The sequence below is a fragment of the Bos mutus genome, chromosome 23 (genome assembly GCF_027580195.1).
Source record: "Bos mutus isolate GX-2022 chromosome 23, NWIPB_WYAK_1.1, whole genome shotgun sequence".
NCBI classification, from domain to species: Eukaryota; Metazoa; Chordata; class Mammalia; order Artiodactyla; family Bovidae; genus Bos; species Bos mutus.
Window position 1 is genome coordinate 4,357,727 of NC_091639.1, and position 27,426 is coordinate 4,385,152.

Sequence of the window (27,426 nt, forward strand, 5' to 3'; positions counted from 1 at the left end):
GTACCCTGTGGGTAACGCGGAGCCGGGCAGCCTGGGGTTCACCTCCCACCCTGACCGTTGCCTGAGATCCCGCGCCTCTGGACTTGGCGTCTTTAATCTCCAAAGTGCATATAAAATACCCATCTCCCAGGACAGCAGGTAGGTGTGGAGTTTCAAATACATAGAAGCCGCTTCAAACAACAGTCCCCGGGTCTCCTGGGGAACTGAGGCCTTGACAGAGGTAGACCGTCAGCTTCTGTTCCAGGGATCTGCGGGGACAGGGAGGCCCTTTCAGGGGCGCCTGGGACAATGTCAGCCGTCGTCACATGGAGCTGAGATAAAAAAGCCTGTTTTACTTTCGATTATAGGCTCCCCGATGTGACCAAGCTAAGTGCTTTTACATGTTATGCAAAATCAACATCTATTCATTTCAGAATACTTTTTGAAGTAGGCTTAGAACTCCGTAGCAGTGTGGTTTCTGTATGTATTTTGGCCGTGCTGGGTCTTCGCTGCTGCGCGTGGACTTTGTCTAGACGCGGTGATGAGGGAACACCCTCTAGATGGGGACGTGCGGGCTTTGCACTGTGGTGGAGCCGGGGCTTCGGTAGTTGTGGCCCACGGACCTAGTTGCCCTGAGGCACGTGAGATCTTCCCGGACCAGGGACTGAGCTCAGGTCCCCTGCACTGGCAGGCGGATTCTTAACTCCTGTGCCGCCAGGGAAGCTTCTTTAAAAATAAAAAGAAGAAAAATGTACTCATTGGCTGCACTGGGTCTTGGACGCAACATGCGGGATCAGTCTCCCTGACCAGGGATTGAACCCGGGTCCCCCACGTTGGGAGTACAGTGTCTCAGCCACTGAGCCACCAGGGGAGTCCCCGGAATCTGTGGTTTTCTGGAAGGTAGTGGGGACCCTGAGTCAGGGAGGCGGCAGCGCAGCTGGAGATGTTGCTGTCATGTCCGTCCCTCGTGCAGCGACCCCGGCAGTGGTTCCTACCGGAGGCAGGAGGGACCTGGGTTCCTCGACGGCCACAAGGTACCGACTGTGGGAGGTGGGAAATTTGGATGCTCGGCACGTGTATGAGGAATGTTGGCTGATGACGGGCCTGGGTCGCTAACGTGTCCCAGCGTTGCTGGGTCATACACTGCCACTGGGACGTTCTGGGCCGCAGTTCAACTTTGTGTTGATACGAGAGACAGAGGCTCAGCAAGAAGCCGTGGAGAATCCTAAAAACGTCCACAGTTCGGAGGCCGCACGTGTCACATGTTGATCTAAAGATAAGATGAACTGGACAAGAGGGAGGAAGGGCAGCTTAAACTTGAGAGACAGCACTTAGGTGATCAAAGCGCTTCTCCACGTGCATGTTCAAGATTATAGCAAAGGAAACACCACCTGTTGTGGGCTGAACTGTGGGAGCCCCCCATTTATGTGTTCAATTACGCCCTCAGCTGTACCCTCAGCACCTCAGGTGTGGCTATATATGGAGGGTGATTAAGTTAAAAGGAGCCTGGGACTTCCCTGATAGCTCAGCTGGTAAAGAATCTGCCTGCAATCCAGAAGACCCTGGTTCGATTCCTGGGTGGGGAATTCAGCCACTCCCTATTCTAGTGGCTCAGATGATAAAGAAACCGCCTGCAATGAGGGAGACCCGGGTTCGATCCCTGGGTAGAGAAGATCCCCTGGAGGAGGGAATGGCAACCCACGCCAGTATTCTAGCCTGGAGAATTCCAAGGACGGCGGAGCCGGGCGGGCTACAGTCCATGGGGTGGCAAAGAGTCGGACACGACTGAGCGATTCAGCACACCACAGGGCGGCCCTGATCCAATTTGACTGGTCTTTTACAAGAAGAGGATATCTGGCCCCAGACACCAGGAATGTGTGTGCACAGACCGCATGAGGACTCCGGGAAAAGACGCCCGGGGAGGAGGGCAGCCTCAGGAGGAACCGGCCCACCGACGCCTCGACCTCAGGCCTCCAGCCGCTGGGCCAGGACCCATGGCAGTGTGGCTCAGGCACCCACCTCCAGATCCCGGCGTGCTGGGCATTTCTTGATTGTGTGAGGCATCCCACTTCTGGCCCTGGAGTCCAGGATGGGCGTAGAGAGAAGGAAGGCGTGCCTGGTCAGACCTGAGTGCCCCAAGTGTCGCGACCGTCCCATTGCCATCAGGCGCTGGAAGCGTGTCAGCAGAGCGAATACCCGGATTCCCGGGGTGTGGTCAGCACGGGGAGCGCCCGGGGGTCCCAGGGCGCGGGGCAGCAGGCCGAACGCCTGGGGTCCCGGGGCGCGGGCAGCAGCCCCTGGGGAAGGCCCCCATAGGAAGGGGAATGACTGACACCCCGCGGCCCACCCCCCCTCCCCTCAGTGAGTCTCAAACTTCGAATCCACTTGTAGAAGTTGTTTGAAAATGCAGATTCCTGGGCCAGCTCCCTGAGACTCTGCTGTCGGCCTGGGGGACCTTCCAGGTGATTCCACATGTGGGGTCTACGGGCCACGCCCGAGATGCTCTCGTCAGCACGAACGTGTCTGCGTGCGTCCGCGTCCTCCGCCAGCCGGACCTGCTCCATTGCCGTCTCTGCTGCTTCCGCTCCGTCCCCTCCCGTCCATGGTGGCCCCTGTCCCTCTCCTCCGTCCCCTCCCGTCCGTGATGTCCTCCGTCCCCTCCCGTCCGTGCTGGCCCCTGTCTCTCCCCTGCCGCAGCAGCGCGGTTTCGGCCTGGCTGGTGCGGAGACAAGGACGGTCCTCACCCCCGGGCCTGGCCCTTAGTGAAAGAGGCAGACATGTTGGTAGCCTTTGAATTCCATTTATTTCCACCCAATTCGATTCAGTGCGGTTCAGGTCAGTCACATTAGCATAATCAGAGCGCGGGGTGAGGCCCGCACGTCGCAGCCTCGCCGGGGGAAGTCCCCGCTCCCACAGGCACCACGGGGCAGCCCCACGCCCTCCCTGCGCTGGGCCCCGAAGGGCCGCCAGGCGCGGCCGAGGGGTCTGCGGCCCCCCGTCACTCCCGGGCTCAGTGCTCGTGACGGGGACGCGCAGGCGGACGGAGCACCGGGCGGGGGCCCCGGGCTCCCGAGGCCTCACCGTCGGGCCCGAGGCCCGTCCTCCGGGGGCGGAGGGGAGCCGGCCACCCAGACCCCTCCCAGCGGCGGTCCAGGCACCTCCCGGCCCGGCCGCCGGCCAGCGCCGCGGGGCTGCGCGGAGGGTCCCGCGCGGGGCTCGCGGCCGGGCCGGGCCTCCGGGAGCGGGTCTTCCTGCGGCGCCGTGCAGCGGCCTCGGGGCCTCAGTGCGTCTCCCTCCGCCTGCGTCTGGAACGACAGAGGGAGACGGTCAGCCCGGGCGGCCGGCCCGGCCCGAGGACTGGCCCGAGGGCTCCTCTTTGGGCTCCAGTCTCAGGACCCAAGACCCGGAGAAACCCCTTCCCTCCCACCCCGCCTCCCACAAGGAATCAAACGGAGAAATCCTGGACCCGGGTTCAGCTTCTAGAATTAGTCTACTCTGTGGATCCCGGAAGGAACCTTTACTGGGACTGAGGCTTCCGTGCTCTCAGTGAGAATCGGGCCTAAGAGCCCCGCAAGCGTAGCCATGCGCCGTGCATAAAGCGAAAGCCGCCCAGGCGCGTCTGGGCCATGCGGAGCGTTTGCTTTGGTACAGAATCAGCTCCTGAACAGTCTCTCTCATCCTTTCACTTACTAAGCAAATATCGATCAAGCCCCTGCTCTGCCAGAGGCCCGGCCCCCGGAGCCTGCAGTGGGCCGGCGGCCTGGGTCTCATCGGGTCTGTGCCCAGGCCTTGATGGGGTCTGGCCCCTGACCTGACCCTAGGTGCCCAGGGGCGGGGGTCCTGAGAAAGCCTCCTTCGAGCAGGAGACCAACACGCCCTACCACCCCACCGCTGCCACGCGGGCGGCGGGGCCTCTGGGCCAGGCAGGGGCCCAGGGCCTGTGTGGCTCTAGGCCTGAGTCTAGTCACAGACAAGCCCCGACTGGGACACGCGGAGCCTCCAGCCTGCGCTCCCTCAAAGCACCAGTGTTCCCCAGAGGCCCAGGAAGCATCCAGATCCAGTGTCCCTCCCAAAGGCCCAGGAAGCATCCAGATAGTGCCCCCCACCCAGAGGCCCAGGAAGCGTCCAGATCCAGTGTCCCACCCAGAGGCCCAGGAAGCATCCAGATCCAGTGTCCCACCCAGAGGCCCAGGAAGCGTCCAGATCCAATGTCCCTCCCAGAGGCCCAGGAAGCATCCAGATAGTGCCCCCCACCCAGAGGCCCAGGAAGCGTCCAGATAGTGCCCCCCACCCAGAGGCCCAGGAAGCGTCCAGATCCAGTGTCCCACCCAGAGGCCCAGGAAGCATCCAGATCCAGTGTCCCACCCAGAGGCCCAGGAAGCGTCCAGATCCAGTGTCCCTCCCAGAGGCCCAGGAAGCATCCAGATAGTGCCCCCCACCCAGAGGCCCAGGAAGGCAGATCCAGATGTGCCCAGGAAGCGCCCCCCCACCCAGAGGCCCAGGTCCTCCCAAGGCCCAGAAAGCGCCCAGATAGTGCCCCCACCCCAGAGGCCCAGTGCCCCACCCAGAGGCCCAGGAAGCGTCCAGATCCAGTGTCCCACCCAGAGGCCCAGGAAGCGTCCAGATCCAGTGTCCCACCCAGAGGCCCAGGAAGCGTCCAGATCCAGTGTCCCCCAAAGGCCCAGGAAGCGTCCAGATCCAGTGTCCCACCCAGAGGCCCAGGAAGCGTCCAGATCCAGTGCGCCCAGATCCAGTGCTCCCCCCAAAGGCCCAGGAAGCGTCCAGATCCAGTGTCCCACCCAGAGGCCCAGGAAGCGTCCAGATCCAGTGTCCCTCCCAAAGGCCCAGAAAGCATCCAGATAGTGCCCCCCACCCAGAGGCCCAGGAAGCGTCCAGATCCAGTGTCCCACCCAGAGGCCCAGGAAGCGTCCAGATCCAGTGTCCCCCAAAGGCCCAGGAAGCGTCCAGATCCAGTGTCCCTCCCAAAGGCCCAGAAAGCGTCCAGATAGTGCCCCCCACCCCAGAGGCCCAGGAAGCGTCCAGATCCAGTGTCCCCCAAAGGCCCAGGAAGTGTCCAGACCCAAGGGGACTGTGGACCCATGATGAGTGCATGGACCGCGGGAACCTGGACTTGTCCCTCAAGCAGGCAGACAAGCCAGCACCGGAGGTGCTTGGCCAGGTGGCGACCACGACTCGGTCACCTAGAGTGCGTGGTCCCCTCAGATGCACACTGGTGCTCTCAGGGTGGGAGGCCTGAGCAGTCAGGGGAGGCTGTGTGTGGCTCATGCGTGTCCATCCGGCAGGACGTTAGCAGTTAGTGATCTGGGTGAAGATGGAGGAGTTAGGGAGTTTCTTTGCAGAATTTCTCGAATGATGTCAAAATTGAAGGCTGCTTCCAGGCTGGGTGCTGGACCAGCGGGGGCGGGCAGGCAGGCAAGGCCTGGGGGGCGGGGGGGCCAGGTGGGAGCAGGGCCAGTGTGGGCTCAGGTTCGGGGGTTGCGGCAGTCGACAGGAGAGCTTTGGGTCTGGGTCCTGCAGGCCGTGGGGGAGGCCGTCTCCTCCTTGGGGTCGTGGTGGCAGCTCGTGGTGGGGGCAGGGGGTGGATCAGCAGCAGCATCACAGGCATGGCCACCATGTGGGCGCCGCGTTTGTCCCCTGCTCACTGACCTGGGGGAGCCACCTGGGACGAAGGTCTGGGGGTCAGAGGACGGCTGGGTTTTGGGACCCTTAGGAGGTGACGTGGACGGGGACCATCTGAAGGAGTTTCCTGTGGGGGGGACAGCGCCGAGACAGGACATCTCGAGGGAGGGGGTGGCTTGAGGAGCAGCGGGGTGACCTGCAGGCCCTGCAGGACGTCGGGGCTCTGGCGGGCTGGCCTCACACCCCCAGGTCAGGGGAAGAGAGCCAGGGCCGAGGCCAAGCAGTGGGGGCAGTCAGGCTGCCTGTGGCAGCGCCCAGCCCCATCTCTCATTAGCTGGGTGACTCCGGAAAACCGGCTCCATGGATCCACACCCCTCAGCTCTAACCGCTGACATTGGAGCCTCCTCGGACAGGGCTGGGGCCCTGAGCAGCCGGAGTCAACTCGGAAATGTTGAGGAGCCCCGGGGGCAGAGGAAGCCCGCCCGGGGTCAGTTACGGCCCCGCCACCTCCTCCTCCAGCCTCTGGGGCCTCCAGCACATGGAAGGGGCTGTGCAGGGGAGCAAGGCGGCCCCCCTTCCAGGCCGAGCCCACCGTTGTGGTGCCCGAGCCGGCCTACTGCTCACGGCTGAAGGGCTTCCGGAGGGTGGGCGGGGCAGCCTGGCTCACTGCGGTGCGGTCAGCGGACCGTCGGGCAGGACCGACTCTCCTGGGGAAAGCGTGGCGCTGGGGGCACTGGTGCTGCCCGTTAGAATGCAGATTCCTGGGCCCAGGCCCGCAGTGCGACTCAGCAGCTCTGGGGACAGCACCCTGGGCAAACCCCCCTGCAGCCACCCCTCCCCCATCTCAGGGGCAGTGAAGATGGCCAACGCTGCCTAAGACAAGAACTTGTTGAAGTGATGCGTTTTTAGAGGGAGAACAAATGACAGCTGTTTTCATCCTTTATCTCCATCACTTTGGACCCTTTAATATTAGTAAAATATGTAAGATTTAAGTGAGCAGACAAATTCCCATCGTAGTAAAGGCTTCCCAGGTGGCTCAGCGGTAAAGACTCACCTGCCAATGCAGGAGAAGCAAGAGACGCAGGTCCACCCCTGGGTCGGGAAGATCCCCTGGAGGAGGAAATGGCAACCCAGCCCAGTATTCTCGCCTGGAGAATCCGGTGGACGGAGGAGCCTGGCGGGCTACAGTCCATGGGGTCGCAAAGAGTCAGACAGGACTGAACAGACACACAAGCAGGCAATGATCAAGGCACTATTTGCTCTGGGAAAAAACTAGATGGAGGTGGTTATAATTACTTTGTATTCAAGCCTGTATTCAAATCAAGAAGATGATTTCTGACAAAGGCAGGGGAGAGGTCTTCACATACACAAGAAGGCCTGCTATAAGGGGGAGAAGGCGGGTTCTTCCCTAAGCTGGTCTGCAGTGCAGGACCAGGATACAGACCACAGCAAAGTGGGTTTGGGTTCAAGAAAGGAGTGACTACTAGCTGCGCTGTCCAAAGGTGGCTGGGCCGCCTGGCCAGGTGGGCAGGAAGCTGGCCTGATGACTCTCCAGGTTCTTCCCAGCTCTGATAGCGTACGAGGCTCTTTTACATACAGGAGGAAAAAAGAAATCACACCTTTTAAACAGAATCTCACAATTCTAAGGGAAAATTAAGTTGCTGCTGATGGTTTTCAGTTGGCTGACAGGTAAATGTTGCTTATGCAACGAGGAAAAGACACCTTCCTAGTAGTGAAAATGAGCTCATACCCTTGGCCAGCACTGGGATCGGCTTCTTTGTATGTGCAAAATCTTTTTAAAAATTCAACACTCGGCATATAGTGAGGGCTTTATAAATTCTCACTGAACATTAATAACTAATAACTGTAGTTAAGATGATCCCCATTTTAGGGAAGAAACAGGTTGAGACCCATTAAGTGACTTGTATGACATTATTCAGCCACTAAGTGGGTGCGTCTTGAGTCAAACAAGGGCTGTTGAGCATCATACTCTTGTCTCAGCCTTCGGTAAGTTCATCAGAAGTTAACACATATGAGGACGTGATGGAGGAACAGCAGTGGGCAGTAGCTTTGTCCTGGGAGACCAGACACCTTCAGGAGACCACGTACCACGTCTGGTCAGCTCCCCAGGTGACCACGTCCTTCCGCTGACGTGATCACTCAACTCAATCCAAATAACCTCACTGATGTCTTAGCACAAGCAAGTCTGATGCCTGGGGTGGGCGTGGAGCACAGGATGCCCAGGCGGTGGGCTGTACTGGTTGGAGTAGGTGGTTTGCTTTTGTTGTTGTTCAGCCCCTAAGTCATATCTGACTCTTTCGAAACCTCATGGACTGTAACCCACCAGACTCCTCTGTCCATGGGATTTCCCAGGCAGGAATACTGGAGCGGGTTGCCATGCCCTCCTCTGGGGGATCTTCCCGACCCAGGGATCAGACCCACGTCTCCTGCGCTGGCAGGCAGATTACCGCTGAGTCACCAGGGAGGCTTTGCTGCTGCTGCTGCTGCTGCTGCTAAGTCACTCCAGTCGTATCCGACTCTGTGCGACCCCACAGACAGCAGCCCACTAGGCTCCTCTGTCCCTGGGATTCTCCAGGCAAGAATACTGGAATGGGTTGCCATTTCCTTCTCCAATGTGTGAAAGTGAAGTCGCTCAGTCGTGTCCGACTCTTAGCGACCCCATGGACTGCAGCCTACCAGGCTCCTCCGTCCATGGGATTTTCCAGGCAAGAGTACTTAAGTGGGTTGTCATTGGGAGGCTTTAGGCGGGGATAATCCCTGAGTCTTGCCGGAATGCCCGGGGCAGCCATGGGAATGAACCTGGAGGCTGTACCACCCGTGAGCAGCAGGGGGCAGCAGAACCGCCCTGCGCAACCGTGTTCCCAGGGGCCTGGGGGCAACTCCGGCTTCAAAGTGCTTCCCTTCCCTTGGAGGATTCTGGCAGAGGAGGAATACTGCTGCTGATGAAACCAAGAAGACCGATGCAGGCAAGGAATTCCTCCCTTTTTAAAAAGCCTTCATGACACAGCGGGTCTCCTGACCTCAAACACTGCTTGAAGGGGGCTTGTGCTGCTGCGGAGTTTTCTTTGCTCTCTGTCCTCGTGGTGGTCTTGCAACAGGGGAGGGGGGTCAGCTTGTCACCTCTGATGGCTTCATGGTCTCAACCTGGCATACTTTGCTAAGCTTAGATTACACATTTAACAACAACAACAAAAATGTTTAAGGCTTCCAGTCTACTGACGCTTCGGGACAAGACCCGGTTTTGACGCCCTCACTGGTCCCCCTTCCGATCTGGAGCTGACCTATGGGATTTCCCGTGAGCCGCTCCCTGGCACTCTCGCCGTTTCAGGGGCTCTGTGTTGGCAGTGGAGCTGTAGCCCCGTCTCCCCTAGCACCCTCATCCCACAGCTGTCCGTCCGTCCGTCCCGTGAGGCTGGAGGGCCCAGGTGGACGCGCAGATGTGCCGGGATGAGGGCCTGTGTGAACCCAGGGCCGGCAGGGCAACCTGTTTTCTCCTGGGTTTTCAGGGACTGGGGGCTGGGAGACCAGCACTTCTGTGAAGGTTCTGGACAGACGTGTTGTGTCCATCTCAGTTTTTTAAAAAAACGTATCTATCTTTGGCCCTGCTGGGTCTCGGCTGCCGCATGCAGGCTTTCTCTAGTTGCAGCGAGCAGGGCTCCGGAGCACAGGCTTAGCAGGTGCGGCTCACAGGCTTGAATTCTCTGCGGCGTGTGGGATCTTCCCGGACCAGGGACTGCACTCATGTCCCCTGCATCGACAGGTGGATTCTTACCCACTGGGCCACAAGGGGAAGTCCCCCAGTCTCAACTCTGCCACTTGGTAGCTGGTGATTTTTAGTACGTTATTTAACTGGTACACTCCCTACTCACTGGAAAAGACTCTGATGCTGGGAAGGATTGGGGGCAGGAGGAGAAGGGGACAACAAAGGATGAGATGGCTGGATGGCATCACTGACTCGATGGACCCGAGTCTGAGCGAACTCTGGGAGTTGGTGATGAACAGGGAGGCCTGACGTGCTGCAATTCATGGGTCGCAAAGAGTCGGACACGACTGAGCCACTGAACTGAACTGAACCATAGGCCAGGTACCATTTTCAAGACTCGGTGACGTGGTTAAGTGGGAATTCCTGCTGTCATTCATGAAGCTTACAATTCAAAAAGGGGTGGCGGGCGGTGGAAGGACCGGGCAGCTTCAGACCCAAGTGGGGATGAGGGCGACCCAGAGGGGGACTGTGAGGCGATGCGGGGATCGGGATGGGGGCGCGCCTCGGACGCAGCGAGCTGTCAGGGAAGGGTGGGCCCAAACAGGGCACCCCAGCGCAGGGTGAGCCCTGGGCAGAGGCGGTCACTGCCGGGGCTGCGGGGGAGCAGGGAGTGGGGGGAGCAAGTGAGGACCACATCGCCCGTGGGTGCCAGCCGCCTCCCTGTCCCCTCACCGGTCTGCCTGCGGGCACTGGAGGGTCTGGCATAGCGCCTGGCACGCACCCAGACGGCCATGCAGGTGGTATATTAACAGCTGAGAAGCAGGCCTGGGTTCCTTCCAAGGAAAGATGCTTTTATGGATTTTCTACCCATCTACCTTAATTTTCTCTGAATGTGTAAAAACGACAAAAACGTCTAAGTTTTAAATGGGCTAACTTTCTTTATGGGCTACAGTGAAGCTGCCCGCAGCCACTGGGACTTTTACACTCATCATAGGGGGCTCACGTAAATTTAACACATATGTTTATTTTTTCCATTATAAAATATAAGCATATTACAAACACTTCGAAAAGAAAAAAATCACCACCACCCTGCCACAGAAACTGCTTTCGCCGTTTTGCATATTTCTTTTCAGACTTTGGCGTAACCTGACATTTATTTAATACTGAGTATTTCAAGTGCTGTAGAGGAAAAATTAAAATGCTGGTTCTTACTGCCCTAATATTTTTTTAATTCATTCCTTTTAGCATACAAGACTGAAAATATTACATAGTTACAAAGATTAAATCCCCTAAATATGCACATCTTCTTATCCAAGGTTACTTTTTCTATGAAGAATACCATTAATTCAACAAATCCTGAAGGAAATTTTAGGTACTGACTCAGTGATAGTGAGTCAGTACTGACTCTGGTGACTTGGTGAAACCAGAGATGTATCTCGGCTTGCTTAAGAACATTTGAACAGTCAGGGTAAGCAGTCTCTAATCTAGGAACCAAAACTTAATACACAAATACGTGTGCGTGTGTGTGTGTGGGGAGGTGTCTTATGGCCTTACTTAAACAGTCACGCGGCACGTGTAAAGCTCATCTTCAACCATCTTCAGTCTCAAGGGAGACTCTGTAACTTGAAAGGTCTAAGTTTTAGAAGCTGAAAATATGTGAAGCTTTTTACAAATTCCAGAAGGAAGTGAAGATCAAGATTCTAGTTTTCCTTTTGCTCAATATTTTAGACGCACTTTGTGCTTCTCAAAGACCCTGAAGCCCAGCAGTGAAACTCACTGGCACTTTATCAATCATTTTGTATTGCGTGAAAATCCTTTCACAATCAGCTTGAATTAGGGATATGCAAATAATAAAAGGATGTGTTTTGACAGCCTATAAGACCAGTGCAGGGGGCAGAGTGGGCTAAGGGAAATAACCAAGGGAAAAATGGTGTTCTTGGGTTTACCAAGCTGGGAAAACTTCGACTTCCTGATGCTCAAGGAGCAGGAATTAACTCAAACGTTTCATGAACTAGTCAGTTCTGAAAGGTGGCCGGGTAACATTCTCAGACACAGTCACCGATGAAATGCACACTGCAGAAGAACAGTGTCATAAACAGCCTAACACCCAGGCCTGCTGGGGCTAACACAGCGAACACCCGAGTCCTCCTGAGCTGAAGCAGGAAACGGAAAAAGAAGCGTTCTGAACCAGAGACATTCCCCCTGTACTGAGTGGATTCAGATTTCTTTAAAAGCCCTTAAATCTCTACAATTTTGAAATGGAGAGAACTGAGATCTAATTTAATTCATGTGTGCTCTCTGCTGAGTTGTGTCCGACTCTCTGTGACCCCATGGACTGTAGCCCACCAGGCTTCTCTGTCCCTGGGATTCTCCAGATGAAGCGGGTTGCCCTGCCTTCCTGCAGGGGATCTTCCCGACCCCGGGATGGAACTGCGTCTCTCGTGTCTCCTGCACTGGCGTGCGGATTCGTTACCACGGTGTCACTAGGCAAGCCCAATTTAATTCACAGCAGAGGTAGAATTATTAAGACTGTGTTAAATACTTTAAAGGCAAATCACTGACCTTGGGCCTGAGATCTGACGCTGGATAAACCCGTCATGTTACTGAAGAAAGACAAGAAGTCAGATCGGGAGATTGATGGAGGGGTATGGGGTGAGGAGAAAACGTTTCTGCGAAGGTGAGCCACAGGCGGTTAGAACAGCAGGGGACCTGAGGGCCAGGGGGCAGACTCGTGGGTCAAGGCCAGGAACGGACCGCACACGCGGCCAAGGGGCGAGCTGAGACCCCGGGAGAGGTCTCTGAGGCGGAAGCCGAGCTGACGGCCCAGCGAAGAAGGGGACCTGGAGCCAGAACCAGCTGACGCGAGCTGAGGCCGGAAAGTCTCCGTGCGGGGCGCCCTGGGGGGCGGCCATGTCCACCCAGCAGGCCGCCGGCCTGGCCACAGCCCACCCGGCTCCCCTGGGCGCCCGTCAGGAGAGGCCCCCAGCCCGCCGGCCGGGCCGCCTCGCCCCGCGGCGCAGGGACGGCAGGCCTCGGCCTCGCCAGGTCGCACCTCCGCTCGCGGGCCGCAGCCAGCGCCGCGAGGAGCGTGCCCTCATATCACAGCAGCGGGAGCCCAGCCGCGCGGTGGCTCCGAGAGCAGGGTGCGGCGCTCGGGGCTCCGAGGACGGCCCGCCGGGAGGCGAGGAGTCCCCGGGAGTCGCAGCCGGCGTCCCGGGCACCCTGACTCCCGGCCGTGGAGGAAGCGCCTTGACGGGCGTCTGGAGGAGGGACAGGAGGGACAGGAGGGACAGGCGGTGAAGGGGGCGCGTACGGAGGCGCGAGGCGGGGCGAGGGTCCCGACACACGGGCTGAGGCGGGCGCCTGAGGCCGCAGGGCGTTCCGCTGGGGCTTTCAGGAGCGTTTTGGGGCGGCTACGGCACTCGGGGCGCTCGTGCTCAGCAAGGCGCGCAGGTGCGGACCCACCCGGGCCAACGACCAGAGCTCCCGGGGCGGCCCTTCACGGTTAAAGCCAGAGCTGGCCGCCCGACGCGTCCAGCTGAAGGCGTTCCCGCTCTCGTTAAGAACGAACACCGTTCAACTTCTGTCCCCCCAGACCTGCACCGTCAGGCCACCCCGGAGCACCGCCTCTCCTCAGCCTCGTGTCCCCACGACGCGGCAGCACCCGGTCACCTGCTGCGGGGCCTCAGCACCACAACCCTGGGGGCACAGGGGGCAGGCTCCCCAAGCCAGAGCCCAGGGCCCCCAACCAAGGAGGGCGATGGGATTTGAACCTAAGCAGACCCAAGGGATCCTAAACTAGTTTTAAAGAGAAAAAACCCACTGAACGTTGAAGGACACAGGCCTGTGTCAGTCTAGGAAACCCGCTGGGCCTCGAGGGACGAGCTGCCGTCTCGCGGTCACCGCCGGCTCCTGGCCAGGGCCGCCTGTGTCCCGACCCCCTGGCTGGCCCACCACAGCGACCCCAACCCCTCCGAGGCACCTCGCGGAACTGCGAACTGGCTTATCCACAGGACAACATCTGACCAGTCCTCTCTCTGGGAGACGGCCAGGGAATGCTAGCCCCGTTTCCTTGTCTTCTTTAGACCCCATTAGGTTTCCACACGACTGTGAACTAGAAGCTGGGGGCAGCAGGCCAGCGGAGGGGCAGACCCCTCCACAAGGTGACCATCACAGACACCTGCCTGAGGGACAGCAGACAGGGCCGTCAAGCCGTCTTTCACTGGGATCTATGAACCGGAAGGCTCGTCCTTTACGTGACTCTAGGGGATGCTCGGTTTTCCTGGGAACCCCATCTGCACGGGGGGACGGGACCCATGACTCCCTGTGCCCCGCCCTGGGCAGAGAGCACGGGCATCTTCACTCTCGCCTCCAACACCAAGATGAGCTTGTCAATCCCTGAAAACAAACATCTATCCTGAAGTGTTTTTAACCACCATGATTTTGAAATAAATAACCGTGAGGTTATCTGAACTTGCTAGCTGCCAGATTCTAGAAAACCCAGTATTTGTAAGCTGCCCCAGTGCTTGGTTTGATGGCTTCCGCCTTGACCCCGGCGCAGGGAAAAGGATGTGAAGGTCGTAGAGTCAGTCGGGCCAACCCCAGAGGCAGTCTGTAACCTCATGCGAACTTCTTCAACTCTGGAGGTTTGGTTTTTTCCTGGTGCGTAAAAGGAACAGCGTCACCTTTCAGCAGACTGTTGTGAGGGTTTAGGAGATGAACGGAAAGGCCCAGCAGAACACAGCATGTGGTTGACGTTTTCTAAGTTCTTTCCCTGCCGCCTTAATGGAGCCTAAACCCTAGTCGTATTCCTGTGTGAAAGTGAAGTCGCTCAGTCGTGTCCAACTCTCTGTGACCCCATGGACTACACACTCCATTGAATTCTCCAGGGCAGAATACCGGAGTGGGTAGCCTTTCCCTTCTCCAGGGGATCTTCCCAACCCCGGAATGGAACCCAGGTCTACCACATTGCAGGCAGATTCTTTACCAGCTGAGCCACCAGGGAAGTCATACTCCTACATGATTCCAAAGTCTAAAACTTCAGATTACGTAATTAACTACTGTTAAAGTCCAGCCTTTTGTGTAAAAGGATAAAATCATAGGAATCCCGAAGAAATTTCAGATGCTGGCAAGTCAGTCTCCAAGTTTTGTTACTTTTGCCTGCTCTCTTGTAAGGATGACGATCTTACCAATACCAATCAGCTTGACTAGAGAACCTAGAACGCTCCCTAGACAACCAGGGTCTCATTTATACATCAGGCTGCTCTTCACTAAGCTGGGGATACTAGTTCAAAGAAAAGTAGGACTTTACTTAACAAAATTAGAATGAATTTAATGGTTTTACAGTTACAAATGATGCTGTCCAAAACTCTGGTAAACTACCTCACATCTGGAAATGTCTTTAAATGGAAGGGTGTAAGTTAGCAAAATCCTGTAGAAATGATGTGTACTGCCAAGTTCATTGGTTAAGAAAAATCACATTACTTAAATGCACTAGTCTTCCCTCATGCCATGGGAAGGGGGATCACCGATCCACACGAGACATGTGCTGTGCGAGAGCCACACGTGTCACGGTTATCCACGCCTGCTCCTCTAGAACATCACAAGTCCTTAAAGAAGGGCTCCCGGGTCACCCCACTCCCGCTTCCGCATAGAACCGAAACACAGCTTCAGGCTTGTGAAAGCGAGCATGCCTTTGGGGCAGGAGCGTTTTAATTTTTTAAGATCTAAATGTGCCTTTTTCTCCTATCAAAGTGACTATTTTCTGACACTTATTTAAAATTAAAAACTAAAGTCAATCAATGATCCTTCCCTTCTGATTTCTCCTATCCCCAGGCGTCCACCTCGGAGTTCACGGGAGAGGAAGTCTCTCCAGTCCCTGTAGTCAGACCGTGAAATAAGCGATGCAGCTGCACACGTGAGGTGAGATCCATGCTTTATCAACACGTTACTCTCACAAGTCCCAGTGACAGGCTCGACACACAAGACTCTCAGTTCATTTTACAGACTCTGGAACCAAGGTGTTCAAAAGGTGAATTCTGAAACCATGGTTGGTGCAGCAAATTAATGTATCAAAACAAACAAAAGCTTCATCCAAATATTTACATTTAAAAAAGACATTTAAAAAAACAGGCTACTTATTAAGTGTGCTTGAACAAACCATGTGTGGAATTGAATTCCATTCATTATGGAGTTAGTTTCTGCTAAACACTGACACTACAGAGACCCCTGGCATCTGAGGATTTAAGAATTTTCAAGTGTTCTCAATCTATGCTAAGAAAATAAAACATGACAGATGGTTTCCGTGCGCTAATTTGGACCTCAGAAGTGGAAGGGCTAGTACATAAGGCAGGTTACTCACGAGCCAGAGGCCCGGCACCCGTAACCGGGCCTGGCTTTGCCGCTGCCTAAGTATCACCAGGAATTCAATAAAATGCTCCGTAGAGGTCACTGAATTTTGTAGTACACCTCACTTCATTATATCCCTGTAATTTCACAAACCTGGGACATTCACAAAAATGTTTTGAAATATATTCCTTCCGAAGGCGGAGGGTCTCCTATATTACATCAAAGTAAAACCCATGCAGTTTCTTAGAGCTCACAGAGCTTTTCCAAAGTAAACTATTGATCGTACAGCCCAATTAAAAACTCAAACACTGTTTCACAGGCACAGAAAGTCACAGCTCAGCACAGCCAATGCAGTTAATCTGACACCTCAGCCCCGCTTGCAAAGCGGTTCACAGCTATACAGTCACTCGCTTCCTTGACGTCAGCTTTGGCTCAGATGTTTAAATACTTAAGCAACTTGGAAAGATTTTTCATTTTTGTTCTGTTATTTTCTTGTGTGAGCATGGGTGTAGGGGGAATTATAATAAAGAGGGATTAAGTTCATTATAATGAAGACAGATCAGGAATAAAACAGCTACTAAAACTTCATTTACCATTTCCTTACAAAATATATGTAGAAGAATATGGCTTAAGGACAGAGGGGAAAAGCCTCTTATTTGTTTGTACTATTTTACTCTGGTGCTTACCCAGTCTGACAATGTCAAACTTAATTTACCGTCAAGGACAAGGGAGACTAAGAGGAATTTTATGAAGTCCAATTCATTTTGGTTTTGAGATTCTAAGTGCTTAAGATTTTGGAGTTTTTCAGATTAACTTTAAAAAAAAAATCAATAACCAAAATACCCCAAAGATTAGACAGAAAACAACTGGTTAACCATTAAAAATTATCCAACTCTTATTAGAACTTTGCTTAGTCTGTAGACCAAGGCAACGTTTCTTAAGCAAGACACTTCGGTTGAGAAAAACGATCTCTTAGGGGAAAAACAAAACCAGAGTGGTCTCAGCCACTCCACTGCATCTCTCGGGTCAGAAACAGAACAACGGACAACAACTCAGTCTCCACAAAGGTACCATTTTCTTTTTTTTTTTAAAAGACAGTGACGTTGGTTTTATGGATCAAAACCAGAATTTTCATGTTTCACAATTTTGGTGCTAGAGATCCCCAAATTGCCTAACTCACTGGGGAAGGTTTCTGAAGGTGTGCATTATAGTAAACAGCAGCAAAATACCCAACAACGTTACTGCTAAAAGCAGCTGCTCCTGCTTGCGCCTTTAGAATACTAGCCGTAAAACAGCAAAAACCCGCACATCTGTATCAGCAGTTGGGATGTGAGCTATTCTAAACAAGAAACAACTGTTAACAGTCCAAGGCAGGACCTCTACAATCATACTGGGCAAGCGATGAGTTGTGGGGAGAAAATGTCAGCACATGCCCAAGAGGAGACAATGCACACGTTTAGTATTCTAAAGGCTGCTTCAGGCAGGCCAGCAATGATTCTGCTAAGACCAACTGCTCACATACACACGCACGCACACACATAGATTTTAATGGTTTAAAAAAAACCAAATTTGTTACTTTAGAAAAATAAATGCAGTGCATTTTCAGCAATATGATCGCCACAGACTCTGATTGCTCAGTCCACACATAAGTAGTAGCCGCCTTCTATGGTGATATGGCTTCTCTGCACTAATTCCCATCAGGCCGAAAAACATTAGGGCGGATTAAGTAAAGACCGAACTGTTGCACAAAGGAACATTTACTCATCAGATCCCACTGATCTCTTCTGTGCCCGTTTCCTGGGCAACCTTCTTGGTGAAGCTTTATCTGGAAGAAAAGAGGAAGTTTTAACTTGCCTGACTATATAAATGTGTTCAATTCAATAGCATTTTTCTTCAATTTTACCATTTAGTTCAAAAAATAACACACATGCAAGAAGACCATCACCAATAAACGTCTCTTACCCAGCACAGGTTTCTAAACTGAATGTTCAAGTCCTTCAAGAGGTTAACTCAAAATGAAAAGTCTACATACTTATAAGTTGCTAAGTAAATCTTAGAGGTCATTACCACACACACACACTTTTCTGGGTAATCTTGTATGGTGACAGATGATGACAAGGCTTACTGCGGTGACCACTTCCCAGTGTACACAGATCTCTGTCCTTAGCTGTACACCTGAAACTGACAGGCCATTATGACTGCCCATTAAAACTCTGCAACTAGGGTGGGAAAGGTCTAACCCTGGTCACGGTGACAGTGAAGCTACCATGCAAAATCTTCCTGCAGTCTACAGCTGAGCATGTTTATACCTGCAAAAGGACAATCTTTACAAACAGCATAAACAACTGACACTGGTTACAAACTAAGACAGGATTCACAGACACAGCACCACGCACTTGGCACAATGTTCAGCAGTTTCACAAACCACCTGCAATGAACGGCAGGTTAGAGGAAACCACACAGAACAGTGTCAGTGTTAGAACCATTCTCCACAAGCGGGGTTTCGCCTCTTCTCTGACATCAGTCTTAGTGTGGTCAATTAGACCAAACAACCGGCGCTGTTCCTTTCACTTTCATCCGATGGGAGGAGTCATCCTGAAGTTTATTTAACAAGTAAAAGATTGTCTTCTCTCTGACCACTGTCCTTTTTATTTTCTAGGAGCACCTAACCTATTAGGAATGTAAGTTCTTTATGGAGTAAGTTACAAATTATCTTCCCAGTATAAAAAACACATAGTAAACGTTTACAACGAATGTTTACAAGCTAAAGACTGTGCTTAAGAATTAAACGCCTGAAGTATCACATGAGAGCTGGCCTCTGTGCTTAGGCAGCAGGTTGGTGATGAGGGGCTGCAGGGGTCGGTGCCTGACAGCAAGCACAGACACACCTTCTGGTGAAGAAAGCCCACAACTTTCACCAGGTTTCCAAAAACGCCAGACTATGAATTAATTGCCTTTTCTACCTCTATTTTATTTTTTAAAATAAATAATAATAGCTAATTAATTAGTCTTCACCACCCCCCACCCCCAACAACAAAAATACTTCAGAAATCAGCCATTTACGTGGACACAGCTGTTACTATAGATATGAAATGGTCATTACTGACTCCCAATGTCAACCCCTGCAGCAGAGTTTTAAATACAGAAGTACACGATAAAAGTCTCTAAGAACCTGCAAAGCCTATTTGTTCAACAAGTGAATTTCACTCCAACAGTAGAACGGCCCGCTCCAGCTTACCTTTAACAGTGAGTCTAGAACCTTGCCCACCCACCTGTCTGCCCATCAGTTAAGCAGCAGACACATGAAACAGAGAGCGGCCTGGAGTCATCCAGCTTTGGGGAAAGCGGCTCCAAACGCCACAAAAGCCCAGAAAGTGGCGTTTCATTTCAGCAAAGAAAACTGATGCATATACCACGCCTCTCAGTCTCCAGAGGAAAACCACCACCTCACCACTCCCCTAACCCCCGCAAAACCCAGTGCCCAATCATGACATCTGAAGCCAAGCCTCATGTGTGCAGTTGCATCAGTCGTGTCCGACTCTGTGCGACCCCATAGATGGCAGCCCACCAGGCTCCCCCGTCCCTGGGATTCTCTAGGCAAGAACACTGGAGTGGGTTGCCATTTCCTTCTCCAATGCATGAAAGTGAAAAGTGAAAGGGAAGTTGCTCAGTTGCGTCTGACTCCCAGCGGCCCCATGGACTGCAGCCTACCAGGCTCCTCTATCCATGGGATTTTCCAGGCAAGAGTACTGGAGTGGGGTGCCATTGCCTTCTCCAAAGCCTCATTTTAACTGTAAATGAAAAATAAGGTACCATTCCATAGCATACTGATAGATTAAACATGTGGGAACAAAGCCAGTGGAGGTGATAGAATTCCAGTTGAGCTATTCCAAATCCTGAAAGATGATGCTGTGAAAGTGCTGCACTCAATATGCCAGCAAATTTGCAAAACTCAGCAGTGGCCACAGGACTGGAAAAGGGCAGTTTTCATTCCAATCCCAAAGAAACGCAATGCCAAAGAATGCTCAAACTACCGCATAATTGCACTCATCTCACACGCTAGTAAAGTAATGCTCAAAATTCTCCAAGCCAGGCTTTAGCAGTACGTGAACTGTGAACTTCCTGATGTTCAAGCTGGTTTTAGAAAAAGTAGAGGAACCAGAGATCAAATTGCCAACATCAGCTGGATCATGGAAAAAGCAAGAGAGTTCCAGAAAAACATCTATTTCTGCTTTATTGACTATGCCAAAGCCTTTGACTGTGTGGATCACAAGAAACTGTGGACAATTCTGAAAGAGATGGGAATACCAGACCACCTGATCTGCCTCTTGAGAAATCTGTATGCAGGTCAGGAAGCATCAGTTAGAACTGGACATGGAACACCAGACTGGTTCCAAATAGGAAAAGGAGTATGTCACGGCTGCATATTGTCACCCTGCTTATTTAACTTATATGCAGAGTACATCATGAGAAACGCTGGACTGGAAGAAACACAAACTGGAATCAAGATTGCCGGGAGAAATATCAATAACCTCAGATATGCAGATGACACCACCCTTATGGCAGAAAGTGAAGAGGAACTAAAAAGCCTCTTGATGAAAGTGAAAGTGGAGAGTGAAAAAGTTGGCTTAAAGCTCAACATTCAGAAAACGAAGATCATGGCATCCGGTCCCACCACTTCATGGGAAATAGATGGGGAAACAGTGTCAGACTTTATTTTTCTGGGCTCCAACATCACCGCAGATGGTGACTGCAGCCATGAAATTAAAAGACTCTTACTCCTTGGAAGAAAGTTATGATCAAACTAGATAGCATATTCAAAAGCAGAGACATTACCTTGCCAACAAAGGTTCGTCTAGTCAAGGCTATGGTTTTTCCTGTGGTCACGTATGGATGTGAGAGTTGGACTATGAAGAAGGCTGAGAGCCGAAGAATTGATGCTTTTGAACTGTGGTGTTGGAGAACTCTTGAGAGTCCCTTGGACTGCAAGGAGATCCAACTAGTCCATTCTGAAGGAGATCGGCCCTGGGATTTCTTTGGAAGGAATGATGCTAAAGCTGAACTCCAGTACTTTGGCCACCTCATGCCAAGAGTTGATTCACTGGAAAAGACCCTGATGCTGGGAGGGATTGGGGGCAGGAGGAGAAGGGGACGACAGAGGATGGGATGGCTGGATGGCATCACTGACTCGATGGACGTGAGTCTCAGTGAACTCCGGAAGCTGGTGATAGACACGGAGGCCTGGCGTGCTGCGATTCATGAGGTCGCGGAGAGTCGGACACAACTGAGGGACTGATCTGATCTGATCTGAACACTTGAGGATGATTAGTGAGAGAGGAAGAGAAACAGGAAACATCATACACTGCTGACACTACCACCTTTGGGGAGGGAACAGGAATACTTTCCACAAAGACATACATATGCTTAGACCTAGCTATTCTTTTAGGAAATTATCCCGGGTGGAGAGAGGGCAAAATAGGAGCCTGGGGCCAGATGGTACAAGTGCCAAGGATCTGATACACGGAAGGCGACTGGGCTGCCACCTGGACACGGCTGAGACAGCATACCGCAAAAGGGTCTCATCTCATCATAAGGAAACACCTGTGTGGGATGGTGCCGACTAGGTGACACGATCACTTCATCAACACCAAATCATCATGGTGTACATGCAAAACTAACGTCCCATGTCAACTACACCTCAATCTGGAAAATTATCCCATCATCTTATTTTTAAGAATATTCATTGGAGAATTAATTTTAAGAACCAAAAAACCCTGGAAACAGAAACTGTTCTATCCTTCAACACCGAACAGGCTTAATCAATCCTAACACATTTAAATAAAAGAACTGTAAAAGAATACTATATGGTTGGTAAAAACGAGGTAAGTATGTAAGTAATCACCACAGAGACACCCAAGGCACGAGAACTCAGGCTGTAGAACCATGTGCCACACGATCCCACCTATGAACACAGACACAGAAGCACCAGACATGCACACTGACACGCGTGTAGAAACCGGCTAGAGTAACACGTGAACACAGTGACTCATGGAAAATGGGACTGGTGGAGCCAGCAGGTGGCGTGAAATTTTTCACCTTAAAAAAATGAGGTCATACTGCTTTTATAATGTTTTTTAAAAAGTCTGCTTACCACTGGAGAGAGAGGAAAAAAACTACATTCTCCTATACAGATTAGTATTTCACCAACTGCATATATAATAAAACTGAAATTATATTAGATAAACTCTCAGGCAGTATGGTAGGTTTATTCTTTCAAATACAGTGGGTAGCTGGCAGTTTGTTTTCTAATAAACAGTGGTAGAAAACTGTTGTTCATTAAACTTACTATACGATATTCACATGCTGCACAAGAGCTCTCAATACTGTATCAAATACCATTAAAAAAATTAATTGCCTCACCTCTTCTACTCTGCACTGAAGCAACAGGAAAGAAAAAAAAGATAGGGAAAGGTTAGGAATATAGAGAACTCACACATCTGTACACAAACTGCAGATGCGGAAGTATTTCTAAATTAAAAGTATACATACAGCACACAGTAAAAATGTAAAGCATTCATTAATCACATCAGACTCCAGAAGTAACGAAAAGGTAAGTGCTAAGTAGCATCAACCAGGCTTTTTTTTTTTTTTGCTAAATCTAAGACATTTACTTCCATTTAAGAGAAAAATTTCCAGCCAAATTTGAGTACTTACTGATCTGGTTCAGAGTTTCCTGAGGAATCCAGCTCATGTCGACGTCGTTTTGACTCGAGGTTCCCATCTCTACCTTCTGAATGGGCCTCTTGCGCTGAGAGAACACAGAAGCACCACGTTACAGGAGCCCCAGCAGCGTTTTATTACTGTCATTTAAAACGACCTCTATCAAGCTACCTGCTGAACTGTCTTTAGATAAACATGTTCTCTGCTAGTTCTAAAACGTATTCCTCAATTATTTTTTTAACTAGACAGGGGGAAACCATATCTACAGCAATTATAAAGAATAAGGAATAAGTCTTCACAATTATTTATTTCCAGTCTTTAACCTTTTCCTCTGCTCTAAGGCTTCATATGTTAATACAACTGGTAGACCAAGTAAGAACTACTATTTATACAATGATTTTTCTCATTTTGGGAATCTGAAGAATACATTTATTTTCACATTCAACAAAATGTGGGGTAATTACTGAAATGTTGCATGCAGATTCCTGCACTGTATCTAAATACACTTAAATAGCTGGTATAAATAAAACAAAAACATGCAATCTCAGTTAAGCTAACAGCCTCCATCTTTGTTCCTTGAGTATTTGCAGCAAAACTCCAAGAAAGAAAAGAGACGGAACTCTACCCTTCAATCCTATTCTTTAAAAAATAATAAACCCCATCTAATTATTTACATAAGAAACCGAATAATTACAGTCTGAAAACTCAATCTGAATACACAGAAAGACAACTGAAAAAAATGGTTTATCCCTAATACATAAATTTATAGCAAAAATGCTATTTTATGAAAATGAGGTAATGAAAGTGATGGAAATTAACGTTTAAGCACTACTTCTCTTTAAAAGATAATGACTTAACATGTACTACCAATATCACAGAGATTTAACTGCCTGCCTAACTGCTTAATAAATAACTGTCTGGAGCCAGTGGACATCAATATATTTGACACAAACCATGTTACACACTGAAAGGAACAGTATGGATTATTCCATTTTGGGGCTTTTGTTTGGAGGGTGGGGAGGAGAGGGAGATGAGGACGCAGGGGAAGAATTAACCACCGTGTTCAAAGCCAGGAGGCCATGACCACACGAGGGCCTTCAACACTAACACTTCACTACTCCAGCAAGAGCAAAATTCGGCCAATTTCACTCTTTCTTTTTCAAACCAAGACTCATTTAATTGCTAATTAGAAATGGGCCCTATGATCAAGAAGCTGCATGGCTAATAAGTAAAATAACACATCCATTAACTGCATGTGGCAGAAAATTCTAAACAAACCCAAACATACCCCCAAGGTCTCATCTTCAAGCTTCATTTTAAAAAGGTGTAAATCTATAAACCCACAGTGAGAGCAAGCAGGCACAAATATGGAGACTGTACTTGGCACTGTACCAACTTCGGAAGACCCCAACAGGAGCTGCTTAGTTCAAGCGTACTTACCTTTCTAGATTCCAGGAGCTGATGAAGGCCAACGACAACCAGCAGCCCGAGACCAGCCAGGAACATGTACATAAATATGCTAATGTCAAAGGAGAAGACAGAAACCTGCTTCAGTTCGTAAGAAATACCACAGCTAATTAAAACTACAACTGAGTTTAACTCAGAAGACCTGTGAGGTAACTGCAATGATAATTCTAATACAACGTATGTTTTCCAAACAATTTGTGGGGAAAAAGTAAAATATTTTAAATTCAACTAAGATGAAGGTAATAGTTTCATGAATTTACCTTTATCTTTAACATCAATTAGTCTTCCCCCTACTCTGCCAAAAGGCACATGATCTACAATAAATGACTTCATAATTTGTTATATTCTAAGCTCAGTTAAAATAAATGCATTAGGTTTTGTTCCTCACAGATTTTGCACGATTTTATTTAGAAACTACTCTTTGTGAATCACAAGTATACACTGAAAAATGATTCGGTATTCACGAAGAATACATTTTTCAAGATAAAAATCTCCTAATATATTTTCAGTAACAATTTTGGAGGCATGCAACTTCCATTAGGCTGTTGACTGTAAAACAATTTAAAGACAGGAAGAACAAAAAGTGAACTATCTTTCTAAATCAATTTTTGTTAGTTTTAACCACCTTTCCTAACGTGCTGTTATTAATCATTGTTGTGAGAATCATCTAAAGTGTAGAGTTAAGTGGTCAAGATTTCACCCCATCCACAGCAGGCTCCATTTTCACCATGAAACACCAGGATGAGACGCGAGCCTCCCAGTCCTGCCTTCTGAGACCAAAATCTACATCCGGCAAAACTCACTTACGTTTCTCCATCTAACCCATCTTCTCTCTCGATAATTGTAACCGTTTGATTGAAGACAGCATCTTGGAAAACATTACCCTGTTAAGAAAAAATAAATCACAAAAATCTGGAATGCACTAGAATAATGAAAGCCTGTAAGATTTCTTCAAACTGTCATCCTAATATGCACTACAGCTCTCTAATCACTTACAATATCCTAAGACTCAACAGAGTCGTGCCTAAGTGTACTAAGTCAGGGACTCAACATTATGACGTTACTTTGTCCTACAAAACAAAGAATGACTCCAACTTTGCTAAAATTGTCCCCACTTTCTTTGAAACCAGGGAAGTGAATACACAGTAAAACGTACAGAAAGAAGCAGAGAACACAGAACACTCTTCAGCTAGAAGCCCTGGCTTCTGCTGTATGTAACCCTTCAAACAAGAAAGGAAAAGCATGAACGTGGGCATTCTGCAGTAGAGCCTTGTTTTAAGAACTAGACTTGAACAAAAGTCAAGTCCATACTGACAATGGGTTGGAAATCAATTTACATTAAACAGTCAGTGACATTCACAGTATCAAAATCTTTTTTTTTGGTGGTCTCAAAATAATTTTGTCAGCTCAATACAATTTCAGTTTTCAAATACATGAGACTCACTGGGACAACACACAGCCGTGCTCCGTGTTCTGTGTGAAGCACTGAGGTAATACTTTTCCAAACTGTCACTATTTATTGCTGAACTGTAACGGTTTAAGTCTTTTTTTTTTTTTTTTCGGTTTAAGTCTTATTTCAAGATCTTTCGATTAGCAAACCAAGATGAAACAGACATTCAAACAGAGCTGAAACTACAGGCATGCTTTTGGATCAAGTTTAATTCTGCTTAAAAACAAGATGAAATATATAATCCTGCAAGCTACTAAGCTGTAACATTGAGGAAATTTAGTACATTGTTTTGAAAATAAGAAGGGGAATTCTTGGCAGTACAATGGTTACAACTCAGTGCTCTCAATGCCGGGGCCCGGGTTCAAACCTGGTCAGGGAACTGAAATCACAGAAGCCCAGGAGGTACAGCCAAAAAAAAAAAAGATGGAAAAATCTTTTCCACATTCTACTAAGTAGTTTAAAAAAAAACAAAAAAGGAAAACTTAATGGTAGCATTAGAAATTTAATGCAGACGTAAGATAAATACACTGACACTAGGGTGATGAGAAGGTTGAATAAGCTTTCCACAAAGGATGAGATTTCCTTTCCTGAAAGCCTTTTAGATGTGCTCTCATCTGAAGGAGGACCTAACAGTTGGCATCTGGAGGTCAATTCCTGGCAGCAAAACCCTAGTGGGCTCCTCTCACTCACTCACTGGGCACACCTACACTATGGAGTAAGACGCCCGAGAGGCTATTTGGGTCTCATAAACCATAAGCCTTTTTAATATCCTAAAAATATTCGGTTATATTTTATGAGTGTATAAAATGACAGGAAAATAGTCACAGAAAGTCCTTAAAACTTACACCCAGTAGTAGTAAAATGGGCAAAATGCAAGTGACAGAAAGCACAAAGATCACTGAATATGTATGAACACCTGAAGAAGCCGTGGATTCCACTTTCTTTTCCAGAACTTTCCTAGCCTGCACTCACTCGTCTCCAGGACGCAGCACTTGTCACGCCGTGATGTCTGTTTACACTCCTCTGGCCCACTGCATTACAGACTCAAAGACAGATATGTGTAATCTACCTTTGCCTGCCCGCTGCCCATCAATTTCAACCACCAAACAGGCACTCGAACGAATAAACACAATAGTACTTAGACGTCAACTGTCCTCACGCGCCCCTAACTTAAGGAGGGCCTTACATTCAGATCCTTGTAGTTCAGGTTGATGACCAGACCGAAGGGCCGGCCCCCCATGGGCTCTGCGGGGATGAAGGAGTACTCAAAGGTTGCCTGTCTCTGGGGCGGCACGACCGTGTTCAGAGGAAGAGCGGTGAAATTCTGGATATAAAACTGGTAGTCCTGAGGGTAACGGAATGAGGCGTCCAGAGACTCGACGATAAAATCTTCTGTACCCTTGTTTGTAAAGCCTACCAGGAACTTCACAATGTTATTTGCTGGAAAATCTACGAAACAAAAAAGAGGAAGGTTAGAAAACATTTAAAAGGTACAAAAGACACAGACGTTACAAATGGATTCTGACGTCTGTTCCTGCTGTGTATGGAATTGGTTTCAGAACCCATTTCAGGAGAACATTGCAGCCGTGCTCCAGCAGCTTCAGTGTAAGCTGAAACCCTTGTTGACATGCCAGCGCTCCAACTGAAGAGCTCAATGGAGCTGCCAAGTCGCCAGGAGCAGCGGGCGCTGTGCTGCCGCAGTCAGGGCCCCCAGGGCGGCTGCGCGTGGTGCAGAGCTCACCAGCGGCGCCACTCAGGCTCTGCCGGCTGTGCAGACAGTGGAGAGGAGAGTGACAGGGAAGGGACACCTGAGATTCACCTGCAAACTGTAACGTCTGTCAGACGCTAAAAAAAAACCCTTATCTACTTTAGGCAGTTACTCAGAATGCAGATCTGAAGGTTAAGACCCACGGAGGCAGCTACAAAAAAAAAAAACTAGGAAAACAAAAACCTTTCAATCAAATCACACTTTCTGTAGACATAGAGCTGGAATGTACATGGGAATAAAACAGAGAGCTTGAGAAGGCCCCTCAAATGAATAATCTCCTATAATAAGTATCCAATAATCATTTACAGAGCTACTAATCCGCTGAAGCAC

At 50.1% G+C, this 27,426-nt stretch overlaps 1 protein-coding gene across 2 annotated transcripts in view; it reads right to left on the minus strand.

Moving 5' to 3' along the window:
* Positions 1-2,763: 2,763 nt before the first annotated feature.
* SSR1 (signal sequence receptor subunit 1) overlaps positions 2,764-27,426 on the minus strand; it is a 30,678-nt gene continuing 6,015 nt past the window's right edge. The window contains exons 4-9 of one of the 2 annotated variants that reach the window (XM_070361173.1): positions 26,515-26,777; positions 24,686-24,762; positions 23,852-23,930; positions 22,406-22,499; positions 17,453-17,516; positions 2,764-3,284 (exon numbers count right to left, since the gene is read on the minus strand). In XM_070361173.1, coding sequence (XP_070217274.1) covers positions 3,260-3,284; positions 17,453-17,516; positions 22,406-22,499; positions 23,852-23,930; positions 24,686-24,762; positions 26,515-26,777 — 602 coding nt within the window. In that variant the 3' untranslated portion in view covers positions 2,764-3,259. Of the gene's footprint in view, positions 3,285-15,261; positions 17,517-22,405; positions 22,500-23,851; positions 23,931-24,685; positions 24,763-26,514; positions 26,778-27,426 lie in introns of those variants that run through there. The other variant, XM_070361174.1, reaches the window with a different exon arrangement.